Source organism: Artemia sp. Qi Xiang Cuo, chromosome 5, assembly GCF_049724085.1.
Source record: "Artemia sp. Qi Xiang Cuo chromosome 5, ASM4972408v1, whole genome shotgun sequence".
In the NCBI taxonomy this organism is placed as follows: domain Eukaryota; kingdom Metazoa; phylum Arthropoda; class Branchiopoda; order Anostraca; family Artemiidae; genus Artemia; species Artemia sp. Qi Xiang Cuo.
Window position 1 is genome coordinate 35,633,206 of NC_142798.1, and position 13,639 is coordinate 35,646,844.

Below are 13,639 nucleotides of genomic sequence, written 5' to 3' on the forward strand. Positions count from 1 at the left end.
CGTGTGCATGTGTTTGTTTGTGTGTGTGTGTGTGTGTGTTTGTTTGTTTTTGTGTGTGAGTTTGTTTTTGTGTGTGTGTGTGTAAGTTTTTGTGTGTGTGTGTTATTTTTTGTTCGTTCGTTTTAGTTTTTGTGTGCATTTAAGTTTGTGTGTGAATGTTATTTTGTGAGTGTGTGTTTTAGTTTTTGTTTGTGAGAGTTTTTTTTTTTTTTTATAATAATTTTAGTGTGTGTTTAAGTTTTTTTTTGTGTATTCTTTTGTGTGTGGTTTTTAGTTTTTTGTGTGTGTGTGTGTAAGTTTTTGTGTGTGTGTAAGTTTTTGTGTGCATGTAAGTTTTTGTGTGCATGTAAGTTTTTGCGTGTGTGTGTAAGTTTTTGTGTGTGTTTGTTAGTTTTTGTGTGTGTTATTTTTTGCTTGTTTTTGTTTTTTTTGTTGGTTTTGAGGGTTTTTTTGTGTTTTTGTGTGTGTGTTTGTGTTTTTGTGTAATTTTGTTTTTGTGTGTGTGTGTGTGTTTGTGTGTGTTTGTTTTTGTGTGTGTAAGTTTTTGTGTGTGTGTGTTAGTTTTTGTGTGTGTGTGTGTGTGTAAGTTTTTGTGCATGTGTGTGTGAGTTTTTGTGTTCATGTGTAAGTTTTTGTGTATGTGTGTGTGTGTAAGTTTTTGTGTGTGTGTGTAAGTTTTTGCGTGTGTGTGTTAGTTTTAGTGTGTGTGTGTGTGTGTTTGTAAGTTTTTTGTGTGTGTGTGTGTGTGTGTAAGTTTTTGTGTGAATGTTAGTTTTTGTGTGGATGTTAGTTTTAGTGTTCTTGTGTATGTTTTTGTGTGTGTGTGTGTGTGTGTGTGTTAGTTTGTGTGTGTGTGTATTTTTGTGTGTGTGTGTGTGTGTGTGTAAGTTTTGGTGTGTGTGTGTAATTTTTCCTGCGTGTGTGTGTAAGTTTTTGTGTGCCTGTTTAAGTTTTTTTGTGTTTAAGTTTTGGGGTTTGTGTGTTAGTTTTCGTGTGTGTGTGTGTGTGTGTAAGTTTTGTGTGTGTGTGTGTGTGTGTGTGTGTTAGTTTGTGTGCGTGTGTGTGTGTGTATTTTTGTGCTCATGTGTCAGTTTTTGTGTGTGTGTGTGTAAGTTTTTTTGTGTGTGTGTAAGTTTTGGCGTGTGTGTGTAAGTTTTTGTGTGAATGTAAGTTTTTGTGTGCATGTAAGTTTTTGTGTTCATGTAAGTTTTCGTTTGGATGTGTAAGTTTTTGTGTGTGTTTGTGTGTGTGTGTGTAAGTTTTTGTGTTTGTAAGTTTTGGCGTGTGTGTGTAAGTTTTCGTGTGTGTTTGTGTGTGTATTTTTTGTGTGTGTGTGTGTGTGTGCTTTTGTGTTTTCGTTTGTTTATTTGTTTTTTTGTGTTCTTTTGTTAGCTTGTGTGTGTGTGTGTGTGTGTGTGTGTGTGTGTATTTTTTTGTGTGTGTGTAATTTTTTGAGTGTGTGTGTTTTATTTTTTTTTTTTTTGTGTGTTTTAGTTTTGTGTGTGTGTGTGTGTGTGTGTGTAAGTTTTTGTGTGAATGTAAGTTTTTGTGTGAATGTAAGTTTTCGTGTGTGTAAGTTTTGGCTTGTGTGTGTTAGTTTTCGTGTGTGTGTGTTTGTTAGTTTTTTTTATGTTTGTTTGTGTTTGTGTTTTTTTAAGTTTGTGTGTGTGTGTGTGTGTGTGTGTGTGTGAGTTTTTTTGTGTTCATGTTTATGTTTTTGTGTGTGTGTGTGTGTGTAATTTTTGTGTGTGTGTTATTTTTTGAGTGTGTGTGTTAGTTTTAGTGTGTGTGTGTTTGTGTGTTTTAGTTTTGTGTGTGTGTGTGTGTGTGTGTGTGTGTAATTTTTTGTGTGCATGTAAGTTTTTGTCTGCATGTAATTTTTCGTGTGCATGTGTAATTTTTTGTGTTTGTGTGTATGTGTAAGTTTTTTTGTGTGTGTGTGTAAGTTTTGGCGTGTGTGTGTAAGTTTTCATGTGTGTGTAAGTTTTCGTGTGTGTGTGTGAGTTTTTGTGTGTGTGTGTAAGTTTTTGTGTGCATGTATGGTGACCGGGGGAGGACCTTTGGGGCCCAGGGCGGGTGTTTGGGGATTCGGAGGTCCTTGAGGATTGAGTGGTCTTTTGGGAGCCCGGGGGACCTGTGTGGACCGGGGGGAGGGCCTTTGGGAGCCCGGTGGTCTTTTGGAAGCCCTGTGGGCCTTTGGAGGTCCGGGGGGGCAGTTGGGGGCCTGGGGGACATTTGGGGACCGGTGGAGGGCCTTTGGGACCCCGTTGGTCCTTTGGGAGCTCGATGGGGCTTTGGGGGGCCTGGGGATGGCCTTTGTGGCACAGGGAGGGCTTTTGGGGGTCTGGTGGACCTTGGGGGCCCGGGGCGGGCCTTTGGGGCTCGGGGATGGCCTTTGTGGGGTCTGGGGGCCCTTTGGGACCCCGTTGGTCCTTTGGGAGCTCGATGGGCCTTTGGGGGGCCCGGGGGTGGCCTTTGGAGGTCTGGGTGGGCCTTTTGGGGCGCCGGTGGCCCTTTGGGAGCTTGGGGGACCTTTGAGTACCGGGGGCTTCTTTCGGGGTGGGGGTAGGGGGCTGGGAACCCTTTGGGGTTGGGGTAGAGGACCTCGCAACACTGTTCAAATGGAACTTGTGTATTATAACGACCACACTCAAAACCTCTTCCAAAATCGTTTCAAAAATCATCTCTTAAAATGTCTCTAGCTGTTTCGCCGAAATAATTCCATAACCTGTCTAAAACAGTTTTGCCCAAATAATCCCTAAACGAAATTTCAGCGTGTTCCTTTTGTTTGGCATCCCTGTGCTTTCACATTTGAAATTACAAAGAAACCTTTTCGCGCGCTAAGATCAAAACATCTGCCTCGGAAACGATTCTCTTGTTAGAACTCCAAATTATTCCCCTTTCGTGAATCAATTCTCTATAGAACAACAAATTAATTCCCCTTTTGTGTCAATCAATCAATCATGACATCATGTGTGATCTAACTGTTTCTCGGTGACAATTCTCTTTGGAAATGCAAGGACATTAATTAACTTGACGTCATCTGTCAGACATTAATTAACTGTTTCCCGGAGCCTCATAACATCTGGCTCGAATAACAATAACAAATACTATTTCTGGATCATAACATCTGCCTCGAACAGGAAGGAAGTGTCATTAACTGTTTCCGGGAACCTCATAACATCTGGCTCGAATAACAATAATAAATACTATTTCTGGATCATAACATCTGCCTCGAACAGGAAGGAAGTGTCATTAACTTTGCTTCGAACGACAACAACATTGACCCTATTAACCACGTGTTCTCTCTAATGACTCTGTTCAAAACAACAATAACATTGACCTTGGCATTTGCATCGAGCAACAACAAGAAGGAAGTGTCATTGACCTGCCCCCATTAGACTCAATAATCCATAAAAACATCAAATAATCAACACACATAACCATCCATGAAAACAGACATAAATGTGACAAACTTCCTGTTTTTTCATTCTCACTGACAAAGTCCATAAAACCATCCGTAAATGTGACAAAATTACTGTTTTTCAAATTCTCACTGACAAAGTCCATAAACCACGTGGTTCTATGCCCATATAAGGAGCCCTGATCGGAGTAGAACCCCCCCTTCTACTGTCATCGCAATACCTGCCGCAATAGGTTGACGAATCTCGAGCAAAATTAACTTTGTTGGAAGTAGGAGTAAGTCTCCCAATTGTCCCTTTTGGGTTTTCTTACACGATCGACCAAATTTAAGGGAAGAGAATCTTACAAAATCGTCCTCACCACATTTACAAGAAGAGAAGCCTCTTCCGCTACCTTTCTCGTTATGTTGTCTGATTATGTCTACTAGTTATCTACGTGGCTCTATAGATTTTTAATGAAAACGATACTTGAACTTACTAGGATGAATATTTGCAAGATTAGTGAACTAATTTTAAAAAATATATATACATACATATATTTATTTTCAAGCACAAAGAGTCGGTGGAAGATGGAAATGGCTATGGCTGGCAACGATAATCCATGGAATGGTTGTTGAATGCGCCGCATATTGGTTACCAGATATTGACAACTTTTGGCATTCCTTGACCATGGTAACTCTTCTTGGAAGAAGACTTCCGATACATATTATATTTCTTTGTAAGTCATTATGTTGAATTACCGTTTGACTTTGAATCTTTGATGAAATTCTAGATGACGGGGTTTTTACTACCTCCGAAACCAATTGAATTATGAAAATAAACATTTTAAGAATAAATTCAGGCTCTAAATTTTGCCCTGGGGAAGTATTTTCATATTCTTATATCTTCTCTGTCCTTATTTTTAAGATAGGCCTATCATGAATTTCGACAGAAAAAATAGGTTTTTTCTTAGTTTTGGCTGTAGTCCAATTTTCTTTGACTATAGGTTCTAAAAACACAGTTTCAATGATTTGAGCAGGATTTCAAGTTATATTAGAATTTTATAAAAATTTAAAGTATTGTGTAAAATTTCTTAAACCTTACGAATAAGGATTTAGCAAATTCATGAGGATCAAAATACTTTTCTGGGCCTCATTTGCGCTCTAGATCTATTCCTGAAAGTTTTACTTTATAACAGAAAGTTGGTCAGAGCTGATCAAGATTTCATACCATATGGAGGGGGAAAGAGGCAGAAATAGATGCTTCATAGAGCTCCCGGGGCATAACTCAGTCTTTGGTCCCATTCTTGATAGTTTCATTCACCTAGTTCTAAGATGGCAAAAAACCCATGATCTAGGATTTTGCCATTAAAAACTGAGTTTCAACTCGAGATTTACTCCCAGTTTTGCAGAATAAAGATCATAACCGAACCTGTTGAACCTTTGCATTCCCTGTTTACTTCCTTGTAGAGTCTCTGAAATGTACGGAATTCGTCTGCCTCTGCGGTAAACATTTTAATTTAGGTTTCTGTCCTCGTTAATTAAAGATCTTTTAGTGTGTATAGTTTATTTTTCAAATTATAACTATAAAGCACTTTAATTTTTTGTTAATTGGCTATATATTTTAAATTATGTCCTCTTTATATTTGTTTTCATTTTAATTATCAAAAATCGTAGAGATATTTCTTTCAAATCTGTATTGAAAAGTAGCATTTTTGTGGAAATATGTCAAAGAATTCTTTCAAAACTCAAAGAACCTTGCTATAATAACAAATTTGGTTTCACAAAAGACCATAAAGGGAAACAAACATTGACAGAATCAATTTTAAATCGAAAAAAATGGTCTGCATTAGACCTGAGATCACACCTTGAAATGAAAATGTTCGTAAACTTTGCTTAGCAAACCTATGTTATAAGACAAAATGAAAACGGATTAAAGAAACATACAAACAGAACTAATTTAACAGAATACTTTAGAAGAAAATTATCTTCGTGTTTCATAGAGACGCTAATCTATATCTGACAATATTTTTATCCTTATTTGTAATAAAAGCTGATGAATCGAATGAAAAATTAAACAGAAAATAAAGGAAAAATTGAGAGAATTTTGACATTTCGCAGGACTCTTTCTTTAGGGAGATGGATGGGGATTAGGGAAATGAAACCACAATATAACATATAAATGTGGCAAGTTGTTACTGAAGTTGTTATTTCTAGCCCTTCTATGATCGAACTCTGCAACTTTAACTGTGGGCACAGTCTATGTTGTTTTACTGTGAAGTTCAATGCCAGTCACTTTTGATCTAAATCGTTCTCACTGATTAGAGTTTGTAGAATTTCTTCCTTCTAATATTCCTTTTTGTATTGTAATCTTGTTGCTGTCACCTGGTTAGAGCAAATTTCCCCTGTTTCTCCATCTCCTCATTTTCTACTATTTTTCAATCTTCGTTTTCTCTCCCCCTCTCTTTCTCTCGCTCCTTCTCTGTAATATTCCTGACATTTCCCCCACCTCTCTCTCTATGTTTCTCTCTCTCTCTCTTTTCCTCTCTCTCTCTCTCTCTCTCTCTCTCTCTCTCTCTCTCTCTCTCTCTCTCTCTCTCTCTCTGACTTTAAGGTTTTGACTTGACGGAATGGATGAAATGAAATTTCCTTTTCCAGATATGGCCTTCACAAAAACAAACACAAAGTCAATAAACATCTTCTTTAAAAACAAGCAAAGAGTGATTAAACTTCAGACAGCCCAAAATCAACTTTTATACGGAAGAGTTTTATTAATCCTTTTAGATCTACACTAGCTCTAGCTTATGTGTTTTGAAAGCACAGTTTTGGGTCGTAATTTGAGAAAACCTTGGCATCGTTACATCACTTCATTTTGGTTTAACTGCGGCAACTCACACTTCAACCAGGGTTGACAAAGTTCTGTTCCAGAATTTTTATCTTTCAAAATGCCATACATTGTCTAACACCCCTTTAAACCATATTTTTAATTTTAGATCCAACTTTCATCTATAATGCATCTTGCGCAGTCGCGAGACTCAAGCTACCAAATTGGGCAGAACCATTTGCAGGTATTGTAACAATTGGTTAATTATAGTTTACATTTGTAAAAAGAGACAGGGGACCAAGAGTCACGCTCCCCAACAAAAGTTTCAGCATCGTCCCATTAATTCATAACGCAAGATAAAGTAAGGTAAAAGATTAAAATCTAGTCTTTTTGAAGAAAAATGCCGTTAAATTCCCTTCTAAATTATTAATTATTATATAATTAATAATTTATTTATAACCAACTTTTATACAAAACAAGCGAAGTAGAGTACACTAAAAAGGGAAATAAATCCAATACACAGAAACAAAGATAACTTGAACCTTAATCACTGACAAAAACACGCGGATAATATTATGGTTTGGGCCTAGGGATACAAAGGCGTGTCTTGTTAAACTAGTACTACGCACTTAACAATTTGATATTTGGCCTTTATGAAAATAATTAAATATAAAAATCTGAGTACTTTGTAAATTAGTAATTTACGTTGAAAACGTGATATATAAAAAATTACCAAAAAGGATATGTCGCAAATGAATAAAATTCACTAAAGACTACCTACTACTTAAAATCAAGACAGAATGGTTACAATATGTGGACTACATTTTAGCTAAGGCTCGGCGTGAATATTTTGCATGGTTAGGTACAATTTTCGCATATCCGATCTTCAACTTTTCTTTAACATCTCTCAGAACTTGAGGTCGCAAAAAAATGAGTGTAGAACAAATAGTAATTCCTAACCACCGCAAACACGTAACATTGCGAATTACTGAGAATCCACAGAAAAAATTATGAGCTGATGATTTGGGATTGAAAAATAAATATTCGCATTTATCAACATTCATGAACAGACTAACATCCCGAAACATCATAGAAATACTTTGCACCGATAATGCCAAAATATACTTGGTTCGGCTTAAAACTTGCAGGTCGTCTACATACACAATATAAGACACATCAGATAAATTATAAAAATACGAAGGCTTGATTCCTAATGAGTATAGCTCATATATTGGGCTATATATGAGCTATTGTCAGTGTTTTTTAGTTTTAAAAAATTTTGGAAACAAGAAGCCGAATTCGAAATTCTAGCTAGGACCAGCAGATAATTAAAGATTAAAAAGACTTTGGAGTCTTGAATTAAGAGGAAAAAGTTTCTTCTGGAAAAACTACAAGGAAAAATTTATTTACGCTAGAAGTTAATCAAGTATTTATTTGGGATATACACTACAAACGGTACTTGCGTATTAAACGGACTCTTTTATATACTGCTAAAGAAGTCAAGTTTGGTTAATGCAAATGAAATAAAATAAAATAGGATGAATATATAATAGTTTAGAAAAAATTTCGGGCTATATATTTGAACATTAGGGGGAGGGGGGGGGGGTAAAGCATACAATACATTAAACACGTAACCTAACCTAACCGCGGTACCTCTCCCCCCCCTAAATCCCAAAAAACAACAGTTTAAATATAGAAACGCAGTGAAAACTACTCTTTGCATTCCAATTCTTCATAGCGGTGTCTTGAAATAACCAGTCTGGCGGGTATCTGTAGCTTCTCTAGTTTGACATTCCATGAGTATATAAAAGAGTACGTTTAATGCTCAAGTACCCCACAAAATCTAGCTCCTTTAATTTTCCTTCAAAAGTCTTAAGAAAATCCTTACCTGTTGTGTACATAGTTTTGCTGTACAGTAGTTATTTTTGAAGATCACACTGCCTTTCCATGACATACAAATAACAGTTCAAATGGGGATAAATCCTTTTATTAGATAAGGACGACGGTTGCTGCGATTGTGATCGAAATATCTGGAATTTTTAGCATTGGTTTTTACTGTCTAGCAAGAGGATTTATCCCTACTTGAACTGTTATTTGTAAATTGTTGTAGAGACAAATTACGACTTTAAAACACACCGCAAAATGTCTAAGGATGAATAGATATTAATAGTAGTATTCCTGTATGCACTCCGAAGGGGCCCATAGGGCATCATTTTAAGCGCAAAGGTACCCTATCATTACAAGTGCACAGGTACCCTATCATTGCAAGCTCAATCACATCCTTTCACTCCGAGCAGTGCCCTATCCTATTACTTTAAGTGCACAGTACCACCATACGATGCATATGGCATTATCTCAACTTCCCTGACGATAAGGAGAATTCTTGGTAACATTATTATCAGAATTTCGTTTGCCAAGTATGTTTTTAAATAATAGAAGTGAATTTGAAGTGACATTATGTCTAACAGACGATGTTTTCATATGAATTCTAATAAACAATCGGATGAGATCTTTATGTACTCTAATGGTGTCGAGCCGATTACTGATTATTGACTACTTATAATGGATATATAACTACAATGGGGCAGATATCATTATTGTAATGTAAGGACCCTGTGCACATAAGTTGTCCATTGCCGGGCTTTTACATGAGTTTGGGCCCCCATATTCCTATTCAGGGCCTCGAGTCACAATCCAGGGCCCCATATCCCCACTCTTAAGAGCCCCAATACCTCCCCCCAAAGGTTTAGCCCCCACCCCGAATTTTTTGGAACAGAATTTTGAAATTAAAATTTTTTATGTGACCACCCCATAGTACTCTGTGGTTGGACATTGACAGTAAATAGTTTATTATGTGTTTTGATCAATATTAATTGTGCACTGGAAAGATAAACGATTACATCATATTAAAAAAACAAGTGAAGATAAAACATTTGAAGAAAGTATGTATACATGATAAAGTTATCGTTGAGTTGAATGCTGACAAGGATAAATATTTGAACTATGAGACAAGCTTTAATGGAGATCATATTAAAATGTAAGCGTGCATTGTCATGACAGTGAGAGATTAAATTTCTTTGAAGTATCAAAAAATTCAACATTGATTATGGTGGATCTGCAAGAGTGATATTTCAAGAGAAGATAGTGCTCAAAGAGAATGCAATTCTGAAGCTAATAGTTGACAACAAGGGCCAACTTCTTGCTCATGGTTCTGGTAATAAGTTACCCGTTGATCGATCCTATCGTCATCTTTCCGGTATTAGCATTCAAATGAAACCAATAATGCATACCATATCTATGTGCCAAAATTGGAAACAATGTAAAAACAATGTGGTAACAGACAATGAAATTGAAAGCAAAATAAAAATGGCATTGGTAGAAAGCATAACAACGGGGATATAGATATTAATTAATTAAAAATACAACTACTATCATCGATAGTGCCCAATAATACCAATGATGAAATATGTGATGATTGTAACTGAATCCATGTTAAAACTCATGTATGACTAAAAAAAATGAAACAAATGACATGTCATGAGAAAAAATTATGAAGTATTTTATGGAATAAACTCAAAGCATTTATTTTTTATGATGATATTCTACGTACTCTTATTTCAATAAAAATATCTTACACATTACTTTGTTATGTCTCCCTTAATTTTAGGCTACGCTAGCAAACCGAACGTTTAGAATGTCTATTAAAAAGCCAGAAATGAAGGGAAAGGATCAGAGAGACAAGCAAACAACCACTCAGACACACGGGCATAGTGAGAGAAAGAGAGAGAGAGAGAGAGAGAGAGAGATAGAAAGAGAGAGAGAGACAGAGATAGAGAGACAAAAAAATAAAAATACATAGAGTCAGATACACAGGCAGAGTGCGAGAGACGAGCAGACAGCCTCTCGGATACAGGGGTATAGAGAGAGAGAGAGAGAGAGAGAGAGAGAGAGAGAGAGAGAAAAACACCTACGAACACACAGAGCCGGAAAAACAAACACACAAAGAGAAACATGGAAACATTCAAATACCCACTTAGACACAAAGGCATAGTGAGAGAGAGAAGCAAACAGCCGCTCAGATACACAAGCATAGTGAGAGAGAGAGAGAGAGAGAGAGAGAGAGAGAGAGAGAGAGAGAGAGAGAGAGAGAGAGAGAGAGAGAGAGAGACGAAACCACCTACAAACACAAAGAGTCAGATGCACAGGCATAGTGAGAGACACAAGCATACACCGACTCGGACACACAAGAATAGTGAGAAAAAGTGAGAAAAATGTATATCCCAAATAAATACTTTTAATTTGTAGCGTAAATAAATTTTTCCTTGTAGTTTTTCCAGAAGAAACTTTTTCCTCTTACTTCAAGACTCCAAAGTCTTTTTAATCTTTAATTATCTGCTGGTCCTAGCTAGAATTTCGAATTCGGCTTCTTGTTTCCAAAATTGTTTAAACCTAAAAAACACTGACAATAGCTCATAACTGCCTTTCCATGACATACAAATAGCAGTTCAAATGGCGATAAATCCTTTTATTGGATAAGGACGATGGTCACTGCGTTTGTGATCGAAATATCCAGAATTTTTAGCATTGTTTTTTACTGTCTAGCAAGAGGATTTATCCCTACTTTAACTGTTATTTGTAAATTGTTGTAGAGACAAATTATGACTTTAAAACACACCGCAAAATGTCTAAAGATGAATAGATATTAATAGTAGTATCCCTGTATGCACTCCGAAGTGGTCCATAGGGCATCATTTTAAGCGCAAAGGTACCCTATCATTACAAGCGCACAGGTACCCTATCATTAAAATCTCAAGCACATCCTATCATTCCGAGCAGTGCCCTATCCTATTAATTTAAGTGCAGAGTACCACCATACGACGCATATGGCGTTATCTTAACTTCAGTGACGATAAGGAGAATTATTGGTAACATTATTATCAGAATTTTGTTTGCCAAGTGCGTTTTTCCTTAATAGAAGTAAATTTGAATTGACATTATGTCTAATAGAAGTAGTTTTCATATGGAGTCTAATAAACAATCGGATGAGACCTTTTTGTACTCTAATGGTGTCGAGCCAATTACTGATTATTGACTACTGATAATGGATGTATGACTACAATACGGCAGATATCATTATAGTAATGTAAGGGCCCTGTGTACGTAAGTTTTTAGCATTGTTTTTACTGTCTAGCAAGAGGATTTATCCCTACTTTAACTGTTATCTGTAAATTGTTGTAGAGACAAACTATGACTTTAAAACACACCGCAAAATTTCTAAAGATGAATAGATATTAATAGTAGCATCCCTGTATGCACTCCGAAGTGGTCCATAGGGCATCATTTTAAGCGCAAAGGTACCCTATCATTACAAGCGCACAGGTACCCTATCATTAAAATCTCAAGCACATCCTATCATTCCGAACAGTGCCCTATCCTATTACTTTAAATGCTCAGTACCACCATACGACGCATATGACGTTATCTTAACTTCAGTGACGATAAGGAGAATTATTGGTAACATTATTATCAGGATTTCATTTGCCAAGTGCGTTTTTCCTTAATAGAAGTAAATTTGAATTGACATTATGTCTAATAGACGTAGTTTTCATATGGATTCTAATAAACAATCGGATGAGACCTTTTTGTACTCTAATGGTGTCGAGCCGATTACTGATTATTGACTACTGATAATGGATATATGACTACAATAGGGCAGATATAATTATAGTAACGTAAGGGCCCTGCGTACATAAGTTGTCCATTACCGGGCTTAAGCATGAGATTGGGCACCCACATTCCTATTCAGGGCCCCGAGTCACCATCCAGGGCCCCAAGCCCCACTCTTAAGGGTTCCAATTCCCCCCCCCGAACTTTTTTCCCCTCCCCCATTTTTCGGAACAGAATTTTTAACTTGAGATTTTTCATGTGACCACCCTATAGTAGTCTGTGGTTGTACATTGACAGTAGATAGTTTATTATGTGTTTTGATCAATATTAATTGCGCACTAGAAAGATAAATGATTAAATCATATTAAAAAAAACAGGTGAAGATAATCACTTATAATTCAGCATTCCAAAAAATTCATATCCAAAAAATTCAGCATTGCTGATAGTGGATATGCAAGAGTGATATTTACAGAGAAGCTAGTGCTCAAAGATAATGCAAATCTGAAACTAATATTTGACGACAAGGGCAAACTTCTTGCTCATGGTTCTGGTAACACGTTACCCGTTGGTGAATCTTATCGTCATCTTTCCGGTATTAGCATTCAAATGAAACCAATAATGCATACCATATCTATGTGCCAAAATTGCAAACAATGTAAAAATAATGTGGTAATAGACAGAGAAATCAAAAGCAAATTAAAAATGGCATTGGTAGAAAGCATAACAACGGGGCTATAAATATTAATTAATTAAAAATATAACTACTATCATCGATAGTGTACCAACAGATACCGTCAATCAGCCCAATAATACCAATGACGAAATATGTGATGATTGTACCTGAATTCATGTTAAAACCAACGTGTGACTAAAAAATGGAACAAGTGTCATGTCATGAGAAAAATAATGAAGTATTTTATGGAATAAACTCAAATAATTCATTTTTTATGATGATATTCTACTTACTCTTATTTAAATAAAAATATCTTACGCATTCTTTGTTATGTCTCCCTTAATTTTAGGGTACGCTAGCAAATCGAACGTTTAGAATGTTTATTAAAAAAGCAACGATGAAAGGAAAGGATCAGAGAGACTAGCAAACAACCACCCAGACACACAGGCATAGTGACAGAGAGAGAGAGAGAGAGAGAGAGAGAAAACCACATACAAATACACAGAGTCAGACACACAGGCATAGTGAGAGAGACAATCAAACAGGCTCTCAGACACAAGGGTATAGTGAGAGAGAGAGAGAGAGAGAGAGAGAGAGAGAAAGAGAGAGAGAGAGAGAACACCTACGAACACACAAAGCCGGACAAGCAAACACACAAAGAGAGACATGGAAACATGCAAACACCTGCTCAGACACACAGGCATAATTAGAGATACAAGCAAACAGCCACTAAAGGAAAAAGGCATAGTTCAAGAGAGAGAGCGAGAGATGGATAGAGAGATAGAGAGAGAGAGACAGAGAGAAAGAAAGAAAGAGAAAGAAAGAGAGAGAAAAACTAACACCTACAAACACACAGAGTCAGAAAAACAAAGACAGACACGGAAACATACAAACACCCGCTTAGACACACAGGCAGAGTGAGAGAGACAAGCAAACAGCCATTCATACACAAAGGGATAGTTAGAGAGACAAGCAAACAACCGCTCAGTCACACAGGCATAGTGAGAGGGATAGAAAAAAAAACACCTGTAAACACACAGAGTCAGACAAACAAATACACAAAGACAGACACGGA

At 36.6% G+C, this 13,639-nt stretch overlaps 1 protein-coding gene across 1 annotated transcript in view; it reads left to right on the forward strand.

Annotated features, from left to right (window-relative positions):
* LOC148952087 (uncharacterized) overlaps positions 1–13,639 on the forward strand; it is a 114,420-nt gene that overhangs the window by 55,038 nt on the left and 45,743 nt on the right. The window contains exons 3-4 of the mRNA XM_089089527.1: positions 3,973–4,140; positions 6,394–6,468. Of these exons, the coding sequence (XP_088945653.1) occupies positions 3,973–4,140; positions 6,394–6,468 (243 nt within the window). The remainder of the gene's footprint in view (positions 1–3,972; positions 4,141–6,393; positions 6,469–13,639) is intronic.